The sequence below is a fragment of the Malus sylvestris genome, chromosome 4 (genome assembly GCF_916048215.2).
Source record: "Malus sylvestris chromosome 4, drMalSylv7.2, whole genome shotgun sequence".
Taxonomy (NCBI): Eukaryota; Viridiplantae; Streptophyta; class Magnoliopsida; order Rosales; family Rosaceae; genus Malus; species Malus sylvestris.
The window spans coordinates 22107505-22129669 of NC_062263.1; the positions used below are offsets into that span (position 1 = coordinate 22107505).

At 36.8% G+C, this 22165-nt stretch overlaps 1 protein-coding gene, 1 long non-coding RNA gene and 3 other non-coding genes across 5 annotated transcripts; 1 reads left to right on the top strand and 4 right to left on the bottom strand.

Annotated features, from left to right (window-relative positions):
• Positions 1-264: 264 nt before the first annotated feature.
• On the bottom strand, positions 265-2559 carry LOC126617883 (tubulin beta chain-like). Its single transcript, XM_050285975.1, has 3 exons — positions 2048-2559; positions 1282-1551; positions 265-1196 (listed from the first exon to the last, which is right to left on the bottom strand). Exons 1-3 carry the CDS (start codon positions 2439-2441, stop codon positions 517-519), a joined length of 1344 nt encoding a protein of 447 aa, XP_050141932.1. The 5' UTR covers positions 2442-2559; the 3' UTR covers positions 265-516.
• Positions 2560-14149: 11590 nt separating this feature from the next.
• On the top strand, positions 14150-14254 carry LOC126620533 (small nucleolar RNA R71). The gene has a single exon (XR_007622556.1). It is a non-coding gene; the product is annotated as a small nucleolar RNA R71 (small nucleolar RNA).
• Positions 14255-18404: 4150 nt separating this feature from the next.
• LOC126617910 (uncharacterized) lies at positions 18405-21546 on the bottom strand. The gene is made up of 2 exons (XR_007621579.1): positions 18836-21546; positions 18405-18744 (listed from the first exon to the last, which is right to left on the bottom strand). It is a non-coding gene; the product is annotated as an uncharacterized LOC126617910 (long non-coding RNA).
• LOC126620565 (small nucleolar RNA snoR27) lies at positions 21070-21166 on the bottom strand. Its single transcript, XR_007622575.1, has one exon. It is a non-coding gene; the product is annotated as a small nucleolar RNA snoR27 (small nucleolar RNA).
• LOC126620564 (small nucleolar RNA snoR26) lies at positions 21225-21313 on the bottom strand. The gene has a single exon (XR_007622574.1). It is a non-coding gene; the product is annotated as a small nucleolar RNA snoR26 (small nucleolar RNA).
• Positions 21547-22165: the final 619 nt, after the last annotated feature.

Here is a 22165-nt window from a genome sequence, read left to right on the forward strand (position 1 = left end):
TTTGTAAGGTGGCACACACATTGACAATTTGTTCCAAATGAGATCCAAATTAAAGGTTTGATTTATAAACAATGGCATACTTAATCCTCGATTTAGGTCTTGAGCCCATAAATCATACGTATCACATGAACAAGAAATGCAGAATCTTTTGCTCTCCTCACGTGACGAGATAGAGTTGTTTGTATACTCAGCAAAGCCTCCCCAGCGATCTAGACATATTATTTTCGAAAGATGGCATTGACTCCATATAGAAAATCTCAATCCAGACGGAATAAGAATATTTATCGACAGCAATCTAAATTTTATCTTAGATTCATACAAGAAATTACGCTTCTACTTTAAAAGGGTAATATCACCACATAGAAAATCTCAGCTTACTCAAGTACATGTAACAAAAAGAAATTAAACTGAGACAACCAGTTTGGTTTTTAACGATATTAAAACCTACAACTGCAACGAACAGCCTATCACTTTGTCATACTCCAGCAACTGGGAGTTGCAGCATTTCAAACCATGTTACATCTCCTCCTGAGCTTCCTCCTCTTCGTCCTCATAGTACTCATCCTCCTCGGCTGTGGCATCCTGGTACTGCTGATACTCTGAAACCAGATCATTCATGTTGCTTTCAGCTTCTGTGAACTCCATCTCGTCCATGCCTTCACCAGTGTACCAATGCAAGAAAGCCTTCCTCCTGAACATAGCAGTGAACTGCTCGCTCACACGGCGGAACATCTCCTGAATTGAGGTTGAGTTTCCAATGAAGGTGGACGCCATTTTCAAGCCAGTGGGAGGGATGTCACATACAGTAGACTTGACATTGTTGGGAATCCATTCCACAAAGTAAGAAGAGTTCTTGTTCTGGACATTGATCATCTGCTCATCAACTTCCTTTGTGCTCATTTTACCCCTGAACATGGCTGAGGCAGTCAAATACCGACCATGGCGAGGGTCAGCTGCACACATCATGTTCTTCGCATCCCACATTTGCTGTGTGAGCTCAGGCACAGTGAGAGCTCTGTACTGCTGTGAACCGCGTGAGGTCAGAGGAGCAAAACCCACCATGAAGAAGTGGAGACGAGGGAAGGGGATGAGATTGACAGCAAGCTTTCGGAGGTCAGAGTTCAACTGACCAGGGAACCTCAAACAGCATGTGACACCAGACATAGTTGCAGAAATCAAATGGTTCAAATCTCCAACTGCATAAACATTACAATCAGTCTACTGCATCCGAAAACAAATAAAATCAAAGTATCGAGTACAATCAACTGAGGGAAAACTTACAGCTCGGGGTGCTGAGCTTGAGTGTGCGGAAGCAAATGTCATACAGAGCTTCATTATCAAGAACCATACACTCATCTGCATTTTCAACAAGCTGGTGCACAGACAAGGTCGCATTGTAAGGCTCAACTACGGTGTCCGACACCTTTGGGGAGGGAAAAACCGAGAAAGTGAGCATCATCCGATCTGGGTATTCCTCTCTGATCTTTGAAATCAACAGAGTACCCATGCCAGACCCAGTACCTCCTCCCAGAGAATGACACACCTGAAACCCTGCAATCCAAAACAAAACAAACCCAAATTGAATGGACCTATAAACAAAACAAATGAGGAATAAAAGCAAGCCCCGGACAAAATTTATCAAATACATTTGCAGGCATTAAAAATTAACACAAATGAAAGAATAATTCACTGAGGAAATTTATCAAACACCTTCAAGGCAATCCCAACACTCCATGGACACATAAAAACAAAACAAACGAAATGATATCAAGTCACACAGGAAATTATCAAACGCCTTGCAGGCAATCACAATTCTCTATAGACACATAAAACAATACTAACAAAATGAAAACAGATCACTCAGGAAATTTATCAACCTCCTTGCAGGCAATCACTGTTATACATGAACACATCTTATAGACCAAAAGATATAATATCAGGGCATCAGGAAAATCATCAAACATCTTGCAGGTTATCATAATTCTACATGAACACGTTAAACAAAACTAAATAAATAAATAAATAAAAGAAGGAATTAATCAAATACCTTGCAGGCAATCACAATTCTCGGCCTCCTTGCGAACCACATCAAGAACCGAATCGATCAACTCAGCGCCTTCGGTATAGTGACCCTTAGCCCAGTTGTTCCCGGCACCAGACTGGCCAAAAACGAAGTTGTCAGGCCTGAAAATCTGACCGTAGGGTCCAGATCGGACGCTGTCCATGGTCCCAGGCTCGAGGTCCATGAGCACAGCCCTCGGCACGTACCTCCCGCAACTGGCTTCGTTGTAGTAGACATTGATCCTCTCAAGCTGGAGCTCCGAGTCTCCCTCGTACCTACCGGTGCCGTCGATGCCGTGCTCGGCGCAGACCACCTCCCAGAACTTGGCGCCAATCTGGTTGCCGCACTGGCCTCCCTGGATGTGAAGGATCTCACGCATTTTTGGTTGAAAAGGGGGTGAACAATCAGAAAGGGGGTTAGGGTTAGGGTTTGTGGGTCTCTCAGTGAGAATCGCAGAGAGAGATGGATGAGACAGAGGGGTGGGGACGGAGAGAGATGATTTTATAAGAAAAGTACGCTTTTTCGGTCTCAACGGTTGGATTTGAATGGAGAAGCGGGAGATTTTGTTTGAATGGGTTGGAAATGAGTTGTGGGAATTGGAAATGGACGGTTCAGATTTGATTTGGAGGACCTCGGTTTGAAATTTGAAATTCAAATTTCAAAAACTAGCTGGGTGCCAATAACTTTGGCTCAGTTTTTATAATGAAAAACTAATCAAAATAATTTGAAAATTTTGAGTTTTAACAAAAATGATAAAATAAATGCTAAAATGAAAGGTACCGGTATTGACTTTTTAGTATAAAAATATGGTTTTTCATTAAAATAAACAGTATCGAAAGTTTTTCGTTAAAGTTCCCTTTTATAATTTGGGAACAGAGTTTCCTTAGACCATCTCCAACCCTTGGGCTAAAAGCCAAATTTTTTAGCCCGGAAAATTTAGTTTTTAGCCCAGAAACATCTTTTCTGCTCCAACCCTTCTACCCTAAAATTTTAGCCCGGAATTATTAAAGAATGAAATTAGCCTAAATTTTTTTCTTAAATCAATTTTTTTTTTAAAAATAAATATGTAGATTATTGTAAATTAATTTTATGAACATTTTAATCTAAAAAAATTTAAATTCCGATAAACATTTCGCATTTAGCCCGGGGGGAAAGCTGGGGGGTATTTGGCCCAGAAATAGCATTTGGCATTTAGCCTAAAATTTTAGCATGGGTTGGAGAGTGTTTGGGGGGGGTAATTTGGGGGGTAATTTGGCTTTTAGCATGGTCTTAAGAATTAAAATAAAATTTGGAATACACATCTATACTATTATCTCTACTAATTAATAAAGACTTATTGTCAACCAAAATTATATAAAATCACCAGTTGAATTCTCTAATTAAAACAGAACATGAATAAGAAATATGGGTTAAAAATGTAATTTCACGCAACCAAATTTTTTTTTCTTCAAAACTTCACCTAAATATAATCCTAACATATTTTTTTCTCACACACAAAATGTGTGCTCTCTACTAGTACAATTTTAAAAGGATTATTTAAACAACACTTCTTGAAACTCAAATTAGTCCTAATTTGTTGCACCAAACTATTTCGAATTGAATTAACTTAGGGAATAAGCTAGATTGGTTTGGCCTAGACTAAGTAGTATAAGGATAATGATGCGTTTGATGCAGCGTCGAACTAAATCACGGTTTAAATTATATTTGAGATTTTTTTGTCATTTTTCATTTCATCTTATTAATATTTGTTTTTATTAACCTACAATTTTTTTTATTTGACTCTCTCTTCGTTGTCTCTCTGCCTTTCCTTTCCTTTTTTATTTGCTTTCTCTTCTTCGCAGTCCAGAATTGCTCTAAGAAAAAAATCAACTTGGCCATCAAATCCACTTCTCAAAACCTGCATATCTCCTTGCTCATCCTCGCTGATAAAATTGGAAACGCCCCATCCTCAAACCACCTTTTTGTGAAAAACCCAAATCAGATAATAATCTCAAATTGAATAAACTTGAACTTTACTAGCTTTTGGTGAAGGATTCAATGGAGGACTCATTTGCTGATTGGGTCACTGAAACTGGTGCCAAAATAAAAAATATCTAACACCATTTCCCTCTCCCTCTTTAGTCTTTACAGATGCAATCCTCTGCACAGACCCAACCCCGTGAGCCACCCCACCCTCAAATTGATTCCTCGGATGTGAATCAAAGGACGAAGAAAGAGGGTCAAACGACAACAGAGTTCGTGGGTCCTCTGATTCGAAATAGAACTCGTGGGTCCTCCGATTGAGGTTTGAATCTGAGGTCGTTCATGATTCTGGGTTCGGGGAGAAGAGAAAAGGGAGAGAGTGGCGGTGATCTGGTGGTATGAGCAGACGAAGCAAAACGAAGGCCTTGCTAATACCATGGTTATTGGAGGGTCTCACTAAGACCCTTTAGTGAGGGGATTAGTCTACACGAGTCTCCTTTAATCCCACTTAAATTTAGTCCAGTTACTCATCAAACATTGGACTACATTAATAGATAGTCCAGTCCAGTCCAATAAAACTTAACGAGTGCGTTAAAAGGTTGATGTGGCATGAATTGGTGCCCAATTCTTGTTCAAATGTATTTCATGTGAGAAAAAAAATGTTTGTTCGTAAAATTAAATTATTTGAAGGTATTTAGGATGCGTTTGTTACACCAGATTATCTCGGACTAGACTAGGTTTAGGGACTAAGTTGAATTGACTTAGTGAAGTGTTTGGTAAAGTGTTGGACTAAAAAAGACAAAAAAAAATCTTTTTTTTTCAATTATTTTTCTTTCTATTTTATGGAACTCTCTATTGTTTTTCTTTTTCTTATTATTTTTTTTTTCTAGGACTCTATCTGTTTCTTCGTCTGTTTTTCTTTTTCTTTATTTTTTCTTTTCTTTTCATTTCTCCCCCCTCTGTTTCTCCATCTGTGTTCCCTCAAGTTAGTTAGTGGAAGTGTATCTAGCAGCTGGAGGCTCCCCCAAAAATTCGATGTTTCATGTGGAAAACCCTGCACGCGGCGATTGCAACTATGGCTAATTTATATCAACGCTGCTCCTCCACAACTTCTCTATGCCCCATCTGCCAAATGAGGATTGAGACCATCACTCACCTATTCCTTGAATGCCCGTGGGTGGAAGTGGTTTGGTTTGGGGGTTCTTTGAATTTACGGATAAACCAAACTGAGATAACAACTTAGGCCTGTTGGCTGCTTTAAATGTTTAATTTAGCGAATGGTGCGAAGGAGGCAAGGAATCACTTGTTTTCTTATATTGCATTTACATGCTGGCATATTTGGAAGGCAAGGTGTAACTTTCAGTTCAACAAACAACACATCTACCCTCCTCAAGTTATAGTTGCTATCAGTTTTTCGGTTTCTGCCTTCAGGGAAGCAAAAACAAACTTGCCCCGTCCCCTTGTGGTCTGTCCGCAGGTTTCTGGTGGAGTGGTCAGTTGGTCTTCTCCGAGTTCTGGATTCGTAAAGGTGAACGTTGATCGCAGTTGGGTTGCATCGGACGGGACGGGCTTTACGGGAGTTGTGGCTAGGGATGCGGATGGAAAGTTCTTGGTGGCTTGCAGGTATAAAGTGAAAGCCACAAGCGTGGCAATGGTGGAAGCAATGGCCATTATGCACGGATGCAACTTGGGGATCAGTAAAAGGTGGCGTTTAATTGTGGTTGAGTCTGATTCTTCTGATTCTATTTCCTGCTTAAAGAATTCAGCGAGGAATGCCAGTTGGGAAGCCTTTCCTTTTATTGCGAAATGCAGTAATTTGGGGGGACCTTTCAAGAGTGCCGCTGGTCTTGGGTTCCAAGATCGGCCAATTCGGCAGCAGATCTTTTGGCTTCGCGGCGTTGTAAGGAAGTATGTGATCTTATTTGGGTCAACAGACCCTCATCTTCCCTTGTTCATGTGTTGTGTAACGATGGTCTTCCTTGTCCTCATTAGCTTTTTGTGGTAGTGTGAGGAGGGACGCTTTAGCACTTGGTGCGGCGTCCGGATTTCTTGTAACCTCCTTATACTACTTTTTCTAGTCTGTGCTGTTGGCTGTTTGCCTTTGTGTGGGCCTTCCTGTAACCTTTGGCATCTTTGCCCGGATATTGATATATCTTGCTTCCAAAAAAAAAAAAAAAGTGCATGATTGAAAATCACAAAATGGAGACATGCCTTACTTTCAATTCTCAAATCCTAATTTTTTTCCCCAAATTTTCAATTCCCACCAAAAACCCCAATGATTGCTCCTCCCAATTTCGTCAGCAACCATGGCGAGTTTTGCCGTCCGACAACCTCTTTTTCTTTCCCTTGTTTTCTCATCTAAATCCATCTGGCCAAATCCCTCTTTCTCCCAATTCCGTTGATAGTCATGGTGAGTTTTCCCATTTAGGTGGTTCTGATTCTAAGATTTTAGGAGGTTCTGGGTCGTAATCAGATTCTGGGTGGTTCTGCACTCCCTCGCGATGCAAGCTTGTGGTGGTGGGTAGAGGGGTTTTGGGAAGACAAGAGGCAATGACATAGTCCTAGCTAATACCAAGGTTTCAGTCGGGACTAGCTAGCGACGCTTAGCAAAGTCTGGAGTCAAGGCGAGTCCGATCTTGTGTTATTTAAGTTAGTCCCTTGGTACGCCAAACACAAGACTATATGGACTGTTAGTCCAATCCTGTCCCGTGAATGCTAACGATGTCAAACAAACACCCCCCCCTAATTTATTAATTATTACACAATTTGGCATTGAATCTAAACTTGTAACATAAATAGGAAAATAACTTTCCTTCAACGAAATGTTATTTGACGTTTCCTAGTTTCTTAATTAGTAACGCACAACTATGTTAGAAAAAATTAAAATGCATGTCAATGTATGATTGACTTTGATATAAAACTTTCTTGCAACACTTTGATATAGCAAGTCGAGCCCAATAATACATAGTTATATAAAATATTAAAATGCATAACATTGCATAATATGGCTAGTTTTTTTTCTTTTTCTAAATCGCTAAACTAGACTAAAAACAAAAAACTAAACTTAAGCTACTCAAAATAAGCTAAAATGACTCAAAACACACAAACTAAGTTAAATTGACTCAAAACACAAACTAAATGGAAGTTTGGACGAAAATTAAACTAAAAAGACTCATAATACTAAATGGGGGGTTGTTTTGACGAATTTAAGATTTAAACAAACAAACAAACTTGCAGAAACAAACTAAAGGGTACGAAATTGGGTGAAATAAGGGGGTGAAAGGCTAGCTAGAGGGTCCTTCTCCACACATGACACATATGCATACAAATCGATTTCCAGTTATTCTTCCCATAAACCATGAATGACAATGCCCCAAGTTAACCATGAACTGCACAAATTAACCATCAGATTTTTCTAAATTCATTGAATTGGACTCAATGACGCAACCAAATTATCCTTATCAAGTTCCCTACATGAACTGCATAATAGAGATACATATCAAAGATCATTAAGTTATATGAAAATCATAAGCATTGACAAGACATTTATAACTATGAAATGCATGATACTCCTGCCAAGAATTTACTTAACGCGATCTTGACTAGCAACCTCCACTACTTCTAAATATAAGTTCATAACTATTAGGTGAAATTCCCTTATATTTTAGCATCAAATCCCTGCATGCAAACTAAGTATGCATCCTCAATCAACACCTAAGAATAAGTTATCAATCAAACAGATAAGTAAATTGCATTCACGATTTATGAAAGTAACAACTGGACGTAATCAATTCATATCACACATATGTTCATGGCTTTGAATTCTTCTCTAGCTAAAACGAATTTAGTTCCACATGTTTGCAATTAAACAAAGACAATTGAAATTAAACATTGAAAACAAAACATAGAATACACCTAGAAACATTCCAACAATCCAAAGGTCTTGAATGGCAGGCACGGCTCCAAGCTTCTTCTTCTCCTTCCTTGCAAAGCTATGGCACAAGTATGTTTTTCTGATTTTAGGCTCTTGTGTGTGTGGTGCTCTGAATGGTGCGGCATTGGTGTTTATATAGGGCTAGGGCACGACACAAAGGTTGTAGAACATAAGGATTTGCATGGCAGATTCCTAGGGGGAAAGGGATAGGGTAGTTCGGCACAAATCTTCTAGAACGAGAAAACAAGTGGTTTAATATGAAAATGAATCCCCCTTGTAGCTGGAAATAAGGTAGGATAAGATTAGGATATGATAGGATAAGATAAAGTTAGTTTGGATAATGTTGGATAAGGTTTTGGATAATGTTCCTTCCTTTTAGCTGCTTCCTTATCTTTCAAGTCTTGATTTAATTCTTCTAGATTTGTAGCACATTTTTAGCCTCTTTAAACTTCAAAAATGTCCATCCATTTTGCTCCATACGAATGTTATCCATTCCAAGTCCAAAATTGCTCTAAAATGCTCCAAATTGCCTTTTCTTGCCACTTTTGCCATTTGGACCTACAAACACATGAAAATAGCTTAAATCACTATAATAAACAGAAACTAACTCACTAAATGCAAAGAAACAAGCTAACAAAGTCGCATAAATATGCTCCTATCACAGCCCAAGCCAATTGCCATACCTATGGGGTGGGCCCAACTCAAATGAATTGAGCAATTAGGTGAAAATGGCTTGAGGCGATTTGACATTAGCCACATTGTAATTTTTTTTGGGTCAAACTCGTGACCTATACGCACAAATGGGAAGAGTGAGCAACCAAAAGGTGTCGGTTGGGACCCACGCTCAAGCACACTTTGTTATTTTCAAATGTGGGCAGTTGAATTTCTTAAATCCATTTAATGAGTGGACAATGGTAACATTAAGAGCTCAAGACTTTTAGAGTTCACTAAGGCCTATATATAAATGCCTCACAAGTGATCAGACCTTGAAGAGTGAAATTAAACCACTTTGTTAGAGAGTGGTAATCCATATTATATATATAGCCTTTAAAGCAACTCCACCGTGTGGAGTAGCATAAGGGACAGGCCCCAAAACAAAGGGCAGTAGCCCCGCCTACTTGCTCCAGCGTGTGCCAGCCCAAGGGAGAGGCCTGACACGAATTGCCAGCCCGAGAGCCCCGAAAGCTTCTTGACGTAAAGCTGACGTCGCCCAAACGTTAGCCACATTTTTTATTTTTTTCTGTCAGGTGCGTGGCCTTCAAGTGCACGTATGCATGCATCGTCCGACAAGATTTCAAAAAGGAGGGGCCCACGGCCCACTGAGAAATGTTACCATTGGGAAGCCACGTGGCTTCCCCTCGTCCGTTGGATTTTAACGGCAACAATTTTAGGACCGTTGGATTTCCAACGGTAAAAAAAATAAAAAAAACATTATTTAATATCAGTCATTGGATCTGAGATCAACTGTCCACATTATTTGTCTTTATAATTAAAAAAACAATTTAAAATTGTGAAATGTTACTGTTGTGCCACGTGGCACAATCTGGAGTGTTAAAATTCAAATTTTTTTAATCTAACGGCAGAGATTAATTAGTTGAATTAAAAAATATATATATATAATTAATAAAAATCTAGAAAAAATTTTGAAAAATTAAAAAAAAAATGATTTTACTTTTATATAAATACCTCATCATTATCTTCTACCTTTCACCACAATTTCATATTTTCTCAACTACTTTCAACCACATTCCTATCTTTCTCTCAAAGTTTCAATCCAATTTTTTCCAACAAAATGACTACTGATGCAGGTACGAATTGGACGCTTCTTGAAGATGTTGCGTTGTGTAGTAGCTGGGTTGAAGTTACTCATAATTCGTTTACGGGCACGACGGCATTAGATAAAAATCTTATCGAAATCCATCACCAATAATTATCTTTTCGGATAATGACACATGGCGCAACGAGAACGATTTAAAATCTGATCGAAATCTATCCTCAAAGATTCTAAAAAGGTAACGACACGTGGCATGATGACATTGGATAACAATCTTATCGAAATCCATCACCAGTAATTGTCTTTTCACATAATGACACGTAGCGCAACGAGAACGATTAAAAATCTTATTCGAAATTACAAATAAAATTATTTTGTATTATTTAAAAAAAATAAAAGAATAAAAATTTTATTGCCTATTGCCAGGGCTATTCGGGTGCAACGGTGGAGATGCAAAAGGCAGTTACTGTTCATTAAGGGCAGTTACTGTTCATTAAGGGCAATTACTGTTCACTGAGTGGATTAAATAGTGAATAGCCTGGGGGGGTTTCCCACGGTGGAGTTGCTCTTAAGGGAAGATATAAAGCCTTTAAGGGAAGGGATTCCATTTTTTATTTTTTTATAAAATAGGGATTAGTTATGGGATCCGCACCCCATCAAACTTTAACGATTCGAACTGTCTATTTTTCAAGTTGCACCTCATTGATCATCCTTGTAAAATATTAACCAAATCGGAAATGTTTAAGACACCTAATTGAGTTCAAAGAAATTAACGAATACTTTGTTATATAAGAAATAATGAAATTTTTTCTTAATAATTAAATAGGAAAATGTGTTCGGATTTCATAATCTCAAACCCATTACAAGTGGACCATATTGTTCTTTGATGATCTTTCAGTTTTAAGCATTAACAAGACTCCTTGTTAACCAAATTTCTTAAAATTATGGTAATTGTTGTAGAACAGTGGATGTCCACTCAAAGAATTAAATGATGAAAGCACCACACAAATTTTCTATATAAATACAAACCCCACCCAACATCAAAGGGAGAAGTTCACGGAAGAGGAAGAGAGAAAAGAGAGGAAAATGAGAGGAGATAATAGAGAAAATTATTTTTATACTCCTATTATTCTAAATTATAATGAAAGCACCACTGCTACCCCGAGGACGTACTCTAGTCATACTGACTGTAGAGGAACCTCGTAAATTTCGTGTCTTGTTTTATTTATTCCACTGCACACACTATCAATTTTACAACACATTATTAGTACGAGAATCTCTCATGTCAGTGGAAAACATAACGCTATAAATCCGATGAAGCATTACCTACCTCTCATCTCTGCTAGCCAAAATCTCACAGAATAAAAGGTATGTCCATTTTCTATCTCTCCCACCACGCCTGTAGCGCCCCACCGAATTCCGGTGAGAATTGAAATTTACAACGACCTGAAGTCGTCACGAGAGGAGAAAACTCATACTTGACAACTGGTTTCCAGAGATCCAGAAGAATCTCATTAGACTTGGAAACCTAGATCGCGTCGTTTTTTACGGATCTCGAGAACTCCCATGAATACTCGGTTGTCTAAGATGGTGATGGCAAGACTGACTCCACTTAAGCCTCCCTCTCTTGTGCCTCCGTCAACCCCACTGTCATATATGTCTCTGCAGGGAGGTTCTTGCTTTGCGATGTCATGTTCTCTGGGCCATGCAAGAACAACGCTAGTCTTTGGTAGCCTTTTTAGATTGAATTGGTTTTGTGTGACCTCCATAACAACCCAGCTAGTCCTGGGTTTCGAGACTGATAGATACAGATAAAGAAAGAAAAAGGGGGGAGTTTATGGAATATGCATGGCACCATCTGAAAAAAGCAATAATGCACAACATCATTTGAAAAAAGCAAGAAATAAAAAAATGGAAAAGGCAGAATGATACATTTGCAACATTTAAATGAAAAATAATAATGGGGCCAAAGTTTTTGGAACGATGCAGCATGTGAATGAATAAGAATAATAATAAAAAAATAAGGGCTTTTGGATGGTGTTGCACCATCTGAAAAGAAAGAAGAAAAATATATATATATTTATTTATGTGAATGGTGTTGGCTTAAAACACTTTCACGAGTTCTATTTACTTTAAAGCAATTTATTTATCATGGACGGTTTTACCGCCTACTACTTTAAGTTTTGATTTATGTGAATGGTGTTGAATTAAAACCCTTGTCACAAGCTTTATTTACTTAAATGCAATTTATTCATTATGGCTGGAATTACCACCTATTTCTTTAATTTACTTATTGTACTTCTCTTTTGTTACGATGAGTATAACAACGACCCGAAGTTCCTTGAACAGATCAGAACATGCAGTCTTGATCCTCATCATATAAAAATGATTGGACCCGAAGTTCCATCATACAAAAAGATCGGGCATGAAGTCCTTTGATCCTAAAGATCAGGACATGAAGTTACTTGATGAGCACCATAAGTTTTAAGTGCCACAGTGCCTCAACTTATTTGTAATAAAGACCATAAGAGTCTCAGTCTACAAACTATTAAATAAGGACCAGAAGTTCCTTATGTTCATACTCAAAATGGTTTAGTAGAAGCCTTTATTAAGCGGATAAAATTGATTACCCGCGCTCTACTCATGAAAACAAAACTGCCAGTTTTTACATGGGTACATGCTACTTTACATGATGCATTATTAATTCGGTTGAGACATGTTACCAACCATCAATACTTCTCAGTACAACTTGTGTTTGGGAACCAGCCAAATATTATACATTTACGAGTTTTTGGTTGTGTTATCTATATGCCTATTGCACTGCCACAACGTATTGAAATGAGGTATCATCACCGATTGGGCATTGATGTTGAACACTATCTATCATTCAATATTTGAAACCCTTGACTGGGGATATGTTTACCGCGTGGTTTGTGGACTATCATTTTGATAAGACAATTTTCCCGCCGGTAGGGAGAGAAAATAACATCGTTCCAGAAGAACGATAAGAAAATATCATTCCAGAAGAATGATGAGAAAAGACCGTTCCAGAAGAACAAAGAGAAATTTTCTTATTTTGATTCACAAAGCAATCAACATGAAAATGAAGTAAGAATAATTGAATAATGCAACGATGTATCAATCAAATGCCAGATGCATTTAATGATGCAAGAAAGTGATGAAATCACATATATTTGTTGCAAATGTGCCTACAAGAATTGATGTCCGTGTTGGACAAAAATAATAAGGCATCAAATGATTTATCTGTTGCACTGTTCTGTTAGAATCACTTTTTCGGAATCCACAAGCTTCTTTGTCTTTGTACAAACGTCCTTCAAAATCTTGGCATAAGATGGAATGTTCTTGATTGCATCAATTAATGGAAGATTAATTTGAACTTTAGCCAAAGTTTTCATAAAATCTGTCAACTGTTGATCTTTAGCTTTATGCTTCAACCTTTCAGGATAAGGAATTGGAGGCTCATAAACACGTTCTGCAGTTTTTGTGGTAGCTTCTGCAGTATTTTCGGATTTGTCTTGTGGCTAACCAAAATCTGCAGAAATTGCAGAATCTGCAAAAATTACATATTTAGTTTAGGGCTGTTATGCTGCCCGCAAATTTCCAGCAAAATTTTCATGTCTGTTGTCGTAACTTATGCCAGACCGTGAAGTCCGTACAACATTGCATTCTTCTCGTTCTCTTGGATTAGGTACTGTTTGACTAGTAAATGTACCCAGAGCTCTTTCTGAAACCTGCAACGCAATCTGCTCAATTTGTTTTTCCATATTTTTCATTGATGCATGCAGATTTTGGATTTATTGACTGGTAGTATTAGCTAATTTTTCAATTGTTATCTCCCATGTAGCCTTAGGTGCAGCAGGTTGCTGTATCTGTTGTTAAAATTGTGGTTTAGCATGCTGATCTCTATCCCACTTTAAATTATGATGATTTCTCCAACCCGGGTTGTAAAAATTTGAATAAGGATCATTTCGGGGACGTTAACCTGCTCCGCTGTAAACTCCGGATAAGCATCTTTATGTGGACAGCTCAAAAAATCATGATTTGTCGTGCTGCAAATGCTGCAAGCACCTTGTAAAGGCTACTGTACAACAACCTGTGAACCCGAAATTATTTGTAACAACATGTCAAATTTTGCATCAAATCTTTCAAGCTTTTTTTCCATTTTTTCAATTTGCGCCGACACATAAGGTGAACCATTCGACATCTCAAAAACGGACCTAGATTGTGGCTGCTCAACTGCCCATTGTTGTGTATTTGCTGCCATTTTTTCAAATAATAAACAAGCCTCTTATGCAGTTTTATCCTTGTACGAACCTCCACATGAAACGTTGACAAGAGTTTTTGTAGTCATATTTAACCCTCTGAAAAATATATGCATTTGATCAGTACTATTAATACCAGAATGTGGACATTTTCTAATCAACTCCTTGAATCGTTCCCACGCCTCATGAAACTCTTCATTTGGTTTTTGGGCAAAAGATAAAATCTGAGTTCTCATGTTAAGAGTCTTTGAAGCTGGATAATACTTGTTTAAAAAATGTTCACTAAGTTGGGCCCAAGTACTAATGCTTCCAGATGAGAGTGTGAGGAGTCATCTCCTTGCTTAATCTTTTAGAGTATATGGAAATAAACAGAGCTTAATAGATTTAGCCGAAAATCCTCTCACCAAAATATTCTTGCATCCATTAAAAAATCTGCAATATGCATGTTAGGATCGTCAGTCGATAACCCATGAAATGTAGGTAGAATATTCAACATGTGCTGCTTTATTTCGAATGTAGACCCTTCCTCTACTGCTGGATAAGTAATGCAACTTGGTATATTAGTGTTGTGTGCTGTCAAAAAATCACCCAAAGGCTGACCCGCCTCTGGAATAACGAACGCCATTTTTTCTTTACTGTGCAGATACCCAAAAATTAAAGACTGCAGAAAAGTCCCCTGTAAAGAAGGAACCCACTGCAAAATTTTCTCCCTACATCTCCTTAAAGTCTACTCGAGTTCTGGATCGAAAGGAAGCAATTTCTGCACTGTTGAACGGGTGCTGACCATGCACAGATTATCTTTGTAATCTGCACTGTACTGCTGTAATCTGAGAAAAATAAAATAAAAACAAAAATAATTTTTTTTTATATGTATAAACAGCAATAACTAATTGATAATCTGATTAGTAGGAATTATTTTAAATAATCCCCGGCAACGACGCCATTTTCTTGATAGGGATTTTACTACTCATGTGAATGCAATAAAAACTCCTATAATACTTGTAAGAATCACAAGGTTGTTGTAGTATAAACGGATCTCGCAAGGTCATTTTCCACAGGGATTATTAAATAATTCGAAACAAACCAAATTTCAATTAATTATTGTAAAGTAGAAATTGGGGTGATTGATTTTATAACATACTTAAAATAAAAAAGAAATTAATTAATTAAAATAAACAATCTGCAATATTAGAACTGGGGGAAAAAGAAAACAGTTTTAGAATAATCAAATTAAGAAAGCACTAGGGTTCCACCATCACCTAGCAATCCTATGAACTTTAATCAATTACTCATGATCTACACATGCCACTTTGAAGGTTAGATTTTCCTAATTCATATTCTACTTGGAACCTCTAACATAGAAAGTATATCTAACATGAAACCCGTCCAGACGTTCGGATCAAATCTGAACATGAAAGACTCATTATGCTTTATGAAAACCCTTTGAAAAATCATGCAACCCTTAAGATGTGGTATTCATCCTAAGTGAAATTACAATTATTAATCACAAGAAGCCAGCGTCAATTTCAGGGAACCTTCCGACCAAAATTGCATCAAATTACTTTTCTAAATATCCTAATGGTGATCAGGCATTAAGACAATTATATAGTTTTTATCCCGGTGATTAACAATTTAAAGTATGCATGCAATCAATCATAAGCAATTAAATAAAAATCACATATTCATGCTAAGGCTCAAGGCTTCGCCCTAGCAAAAGAAATTAGTTACACATATTCATAATTGAAATCATAGAAAATATTATTAAGAAAATGATTGAAAACACCTTAAAGTAGAAAATCTCCAAGAACCCTAGCGATTCTCTCTGTCTCCAAAATTGCATAAAAGAAAGCATAGCGAAAAACTGTAGACGGCCAAGCAATATATCTGCTAAGCCCCCCACACAAACCCTAAAAACAGGTCCTTTATTTCCCCTAGGAAACTAAAATTAATAATCAAATAAAATAGGAAACATAATCCTAAATTAAATGGTAAAATTCACCTAAATTCTGAACAACCAGGTTTTGAACCCATAAGATGCTCCAAAACTAGCCCAATATATCTAGATTTAATGTTTGGAATATTTTGAACACTTCTCCAGAAGGCCACGAACCCATCTGAGGTCATCTTGGGCTCCAAAAACATAATTTAAGCTCAGAAACATCATTTTCCAACACCGCGCATCGCTCCTTTATTTTATCGTCAGAAAATAAACGCTTGGTGGAAAAATCCCAGATTTTGATACGATCAAGCTAAGTGACTCACGAATGTCCTCCAACTAGAATTACTCCAAAATTCGTCCATTTGATCCTGTTTTTCTCCAGAGGAAGTTGAAAGTCTTATATTGAAAATACAATTCAAAGCATCAAAATTATTCTAAAATATTAACCAAAATATACTAAGATTAGAGTAAAATATATAATATAAAATCTACTCATCAACTATCCTGGAAGAGATAGTGTAATACCTTTGAAAAGGTAATGGATATCCAAAAGAAATGAAAAGTTTTTATGCATGCGAATGCACATGAGAATATGGGATAACATATTGATAACAACCAATGGTAATTTTGGTTTTTATAAGTAGTTACTAAATTCATCAATGAGCTGTGTTGATATTGAGCCTCGTTCTTTTCAACGAAAAAAAAATGGAGAAAGGCAATTCCATTACAATTTTGTAAAAACGTGGAAAAATGGACCTATATATTTGAATATAATACAAATAGCCAAAAGATGTTGAATCAAAGATGTTACATTGGGCATTTGTAATACAGTGAAATACACTCACATGATATGACACAAGGTTGTAAACAAGTTCATATGAATGGAGAATTATATATGAATGGTTGTGAGTCGCCCACATCATATCTCCATAAGTAAATCCCTCAATTATACATGGGAGCAAGTTGCTCTGTATAAATTCCAAATGAAAATGTGTCATGAAGTGTAGAAAATCCCTTAAGGATTCAAATTGCTTAAAGTAAGCTCCGGAAGGGTAAAACATATATTAGGTAATCAATACTAATGGATGATATAAATTGCCTTAGTGAGTACTATCATTATGATATTGTTGCAACATCCTAAAATCTCTTGCAATAGTCAATGACATTAAATTAGAACTCTTAAAGAGTTGATGATATTAAATTGAAACTCCCAAAGAGTCTAGAAAGAATATAAAGTGTTGAGAGAAATATTGTCTCGAACTGCAGATCGAACAATATGCCAACATGAATCTTATCCATGATGTTTATGATATTAAAGAACCATATGGATTAAATATTATGAGTTAAATACTCAAATAATGACGACATTAAGAATGATAATTTATCTTCGTGATGGTAAAGATAAATTGATATTTGGTCAAGAAGTGTCACATCTTAGTAAAGTATATGCATTATTGTATTTAGCACAATACATTGAATGAAATAAAGCTTATCTATTAATATCTCTGAGAAATTACAGATATGTGCATACACATGAGTTAAAACAAATAAATAGGATGAAGCCTTCACAAAGGTTGCTCATGTAAAGCCTCAATGCTCGGCAGTACCCCAGAAGGGGGAGATACTGGAGATTGATCATGTGGCACCCCAGTACTTGGCAAAAAACCAGAAGGGGAAGTCATCAATTGCTTTCGGAATCTAGCAATGAACCTCTATTGATCATTTTGAATTCGACTTTCGGATTCCTGCAGCTAGTCGAGCTTTCTTTTCATGTTCGTCGAGTAATTATTTGAAAGCACGTGTAACACTTTATTGTCGTGCTTGAGCCCTCTGATATCTTGTTTAAGACTTGCCACATCAGCCATCAATGATTCAACTTGGCGAGTTTGAGCAGTAGGTGTTGGCCCATATTAGATACAAAGCCCGCACATTGAACACTAAGAGCCAAGGAGTCTTGAACGACCAACTCATCAGATCATTTTGAAAGGATTCTGTTATCCTTTGGAGTGAGAAGATTCTTAACTACCACAGTAGCAGTTATGTTATTCTTCATCACATAATCCCCAACTGTAAGAGGACCATTAGAAGATAAGAAGGACATGCGTCATTTATTATCCTGACGATGCTTGTCTGTATCACTCCTAAGACTCAAATATAAGCAAATGTTAGATGGACAAGCCATTTTCAGAAATGAAGGAAAAATGAGGTCAAATAAAATCTCAGAAGTGTAAGAAGGGAAATTTTCTACAGGCATCAACTTTCTGAGCATACTTTTGAACACGATTGATGTCTCCATAAAAGAAGAGACAATAAAGCCACTTGTTCAGAGATTGAAGAGGCATCGCTCTCCAAATTTCAAAAGCCAGATTTTCCTGAATAAAGTTTATTGGCATTTTTCAGACGCAATATCAGCTTTTTCGGATATTAGGTGCAACTTTGTCGAAGATCTCTGACAAAGTTGAAAATGAGTAAATCTTACTATTCTAATTACACCACAGTTGCTGACAAGAGTAAAGGCACAACACCACTATTTGCTATTGAAAAATCTCTATATATGTCAACCTTCGTTCTTTATAACAAAACAGACCTGCAAGAATGTCTAACTCTTCCTCATCTCCAAGAATGCATCTTCAACACAGCATCTTGAAATACTCAATTTTCTTCCTCTCCGAGAATACCTCTTCAAAACAAGTCACACCAGAGCAAGAGTATCTTATATCATCAGGGTCAAAAGCAAGAGTATCTCATATCATGCTTTCTCCATGTCCTTTCCTTTGTCCTTGTTCTTACCTGCAAAGACAAGAGAAAGCAATATGTCGGAACCTCCAATCAAACTTCCGGTAAGGAACTGAATGCCCAGAACCTTTGCCTGGTTGCTTACCTTGCATTGCTCTCGAATACTCATCTTCAATTGTTGATATGATGTTGGCTATTTACACTAAAGCTGCCACACATGGATGAGTCACCAAGAAGTGATGAACCATTCAAATGCAAGAGTTGTATTCCACTCCTGCATAAGTAGACAAATACTACAAGAAAAGATGTCACACATGCATGGGGGAAAACCAGGGAAAATACCATTTCTGCAATGGGAATAGATAAGGCAAGTGAAAATGATACATTGAAGCATGTGGAGACAAACACAACAAACACATGCTGATTCATTCCCGACAAAGCCGAATATCACTTGTCACGTGAAGCTCCTCATGGTCCAATTTCATTCAAGATCAAGTTTCTAAGGTTCTTGAAGAAATCACAAGTCTAATTCAAGATCAAGTGTCCACTACCATTGAATCAAATTTAGCTACAGATAAATGAAGTAAATTCAGACTTTTAGAAGAAATCAGAAGACCCTTCAGCCCAGTTCAAGAACAAGCCTATGGAAAGTTAACAACAAGTAAAGCACATTTTTCGACTACTCTTCTTGCTAAGAGACTGACGCATGATGATCAACAATCAGCCTAAATGATTTGAAATCAGGGGGAGATACTCATTAGGGGGAGCATCCAAAGCAAATCAAGATTTTAATGAATCAATCGAAGACTTGTGGTCATCCAATAGGGAGTGTTGTAGAACAATGGATGTCCACTCAAAGAATTAAATAATGGGTCCTTCCATTGTCCGCTGAAGCTTGCTGCACACTACTCCCATTTTCTATATAAATACAAACCCCACACAACATCAAAGGGAGAAGTACATGGAAGAGGAAGAAAGAAAATAGAGGAAGATGAGAGGAGATAATAGAGAAAGTTATTTTTGTACTCCTATTATTCTAAATTATAATGAAAGCACCACTACTGCCTCGATGACGTACTCCAGTCATACTGTCTGTAGAGAAACCTCGTAAATTTCGTGTCTTGTTTCATTCATTCCACTGTACACACTGTCGATTTTACAACAGTAATAACCCTTCAACACACAAAGTAATTATCAATAATAACCAAAATTTAACACCCAATTTCATAAATGTCATATTTTTTTATAAAATCTTTCAAAATATATCAAAAAAACTCACTTAAATAAACGTAAATATCCTCGAAATGAAAGCCAAATAAATATAGGTGGCAAAACCCTCACTCCCATTGTTGAGGGCAGCATTTTCGCACACTCACCCTATTTTTTTAGTTTTGATTGGTTTGTGAGGTCTAGAATAATTCAGAACATGCTAATCGAATTACAGATTAATTAGATTTGCGGGTAATAGAAGCAAGAATTAAATTGGAACGATCCTCTTCTGAAAACTTTATTGTTTTAAATCTCTGTTCTCCAGCAAATTTAAGAGAAATTCACAAGTACAATTAAATTGAAATTTGATGTCAATGAGTGAGAAACCTCAACTAATATCATGTTTGCTAAGATGACTGTACAAAGCATATTCTACCGAAATGATATTGTATCACTAGTAGTGATTGAGTTTCAAACATGAGCAGCAAATTTTCAAATATGTACTTAATTAGTTGATTGTTAATCAACACCCGCAACTACTCCACGACATACGACGCATCGCACTTTGTACAACTGTAGAGCGCAGAGTAGATCTATTCAAGTGTTTCAGATTTCTTGAGTATTTAGGTATATTCACATGAATTTTTTGCTATATTTCAAAATTTTTATAAAATGTGACATTTATGAAATTATGTGTTAAATTTTGATTACTAATTGGTAAATACTCAGTTCACTTCAATACAAACAGCCATTTTTGTATGAGATGACCGTGTCCAATGGGGGAGACGATATAAGCTACAAATAAAAATAAATTTAAAAAACCGAAAATACCCACTTTTCCCACAAACTCTTTGCTAATTCGTAGGAGATGAATTGAATTGTAGAGAAATTAAAATTTGATTTGAAGCTATTTATTAAAATTTTCTGAAATCGGAGTAAAAATAGTAGATGCCCAATTCATTTTAATTCATAAAAATTCATCACGTGCTTCATAAAATACAAATCAAGGATGAACCAATCTCGAAATTTGAGTAAAAAATTCAACCAGATTTGAATCTCTTTCTTTTCCCTTGATTTGATTAGGTTTTTGGGTCGGCTGGGAAGGGGGTTCGCTTGCAAATTAAGCCAAAGATATTCGTACTATCAGATCAGAGGAACAAAAGAGTGAAACTAAGATCTCAGTAACTTGAAATTATCTTCAAATCCCTCGAGATCGAGAGAAGTTGCAGAAAGATAACGCAGATTGAAGTAACATCATTGATCCACAAACATACACAAAAATACACAAAAATATATAATTAAAATAAAAACAAATTCAAAGGAAAAAGCATCTCAGATTAATATTCCCCATACTTTCTTCACGGGCAATCATAGTGCAAGGATAACGTTTCTAAGAAATCATCACCGATGCTCCTTTCCAATATATTTCAATATTATCAAAGAATTTAAAAGGAAAAAAAAAGAAAGAGAAATTGTGTACCCAAAACAAATAAAATTTTGCTAAATAATTTACATGAAAATGTTAAAAATAATTATCGGAATAAATTAAATAGAAACACAAAATTTAATCAAGCTTCGATTGAAGAAGATGAAAGAAAACAAAGAAGAATGATCGTTGGCGGTTTTGAGAAGACGAGAGAGGGAGAGAGGGAGAGAAGGAGAACAGGATTTGGGGATAAATTTATAGGGGTGTGATTGGACTTAACCCTAGCGATCGTCCGTGGGCCAGGGCAGTTGAGCTTGCACCCTGTACTGGTTTAAGCCATTTTTGTGCTGTCCTAGGCCTGGCCCACCCCTAACAATAACATGTTCTCCCCAACCATCCGGCCCATCTAAATTTATCAGTTTTAACATTTGGGCCCATTTGAGACTACCAAGCAAACAAGCATGAAATATTTTAAGTGACCTATTTAGTTAATTCCATCACTTTAGTATCGAGAATGCTTTTGATGGTCAAAAACACCTTTTAACAAAGGATAGTGCTAACAATACACTCATTTTTACTTATTGCACACTCATCTCCATTTTCGATTGTTGGATTGAATGAATTTAAGAAGATCAATGACAAAAATCAAAAGTGCGTTAGAAATTCAAAAGGATGTGTAAATAACATTTTTCAAACCTAAATCTCAAACATTTCTACCTCGCAATTTCCTCTCAATCTTAACTCAATTGAAGTAATAGTGACTCAACTAAAAGTTTGTGACCATCGGTCATTTATCTCAGCAAAACATGCAGCTATGATCATTTTTTGTCAACTCTGATA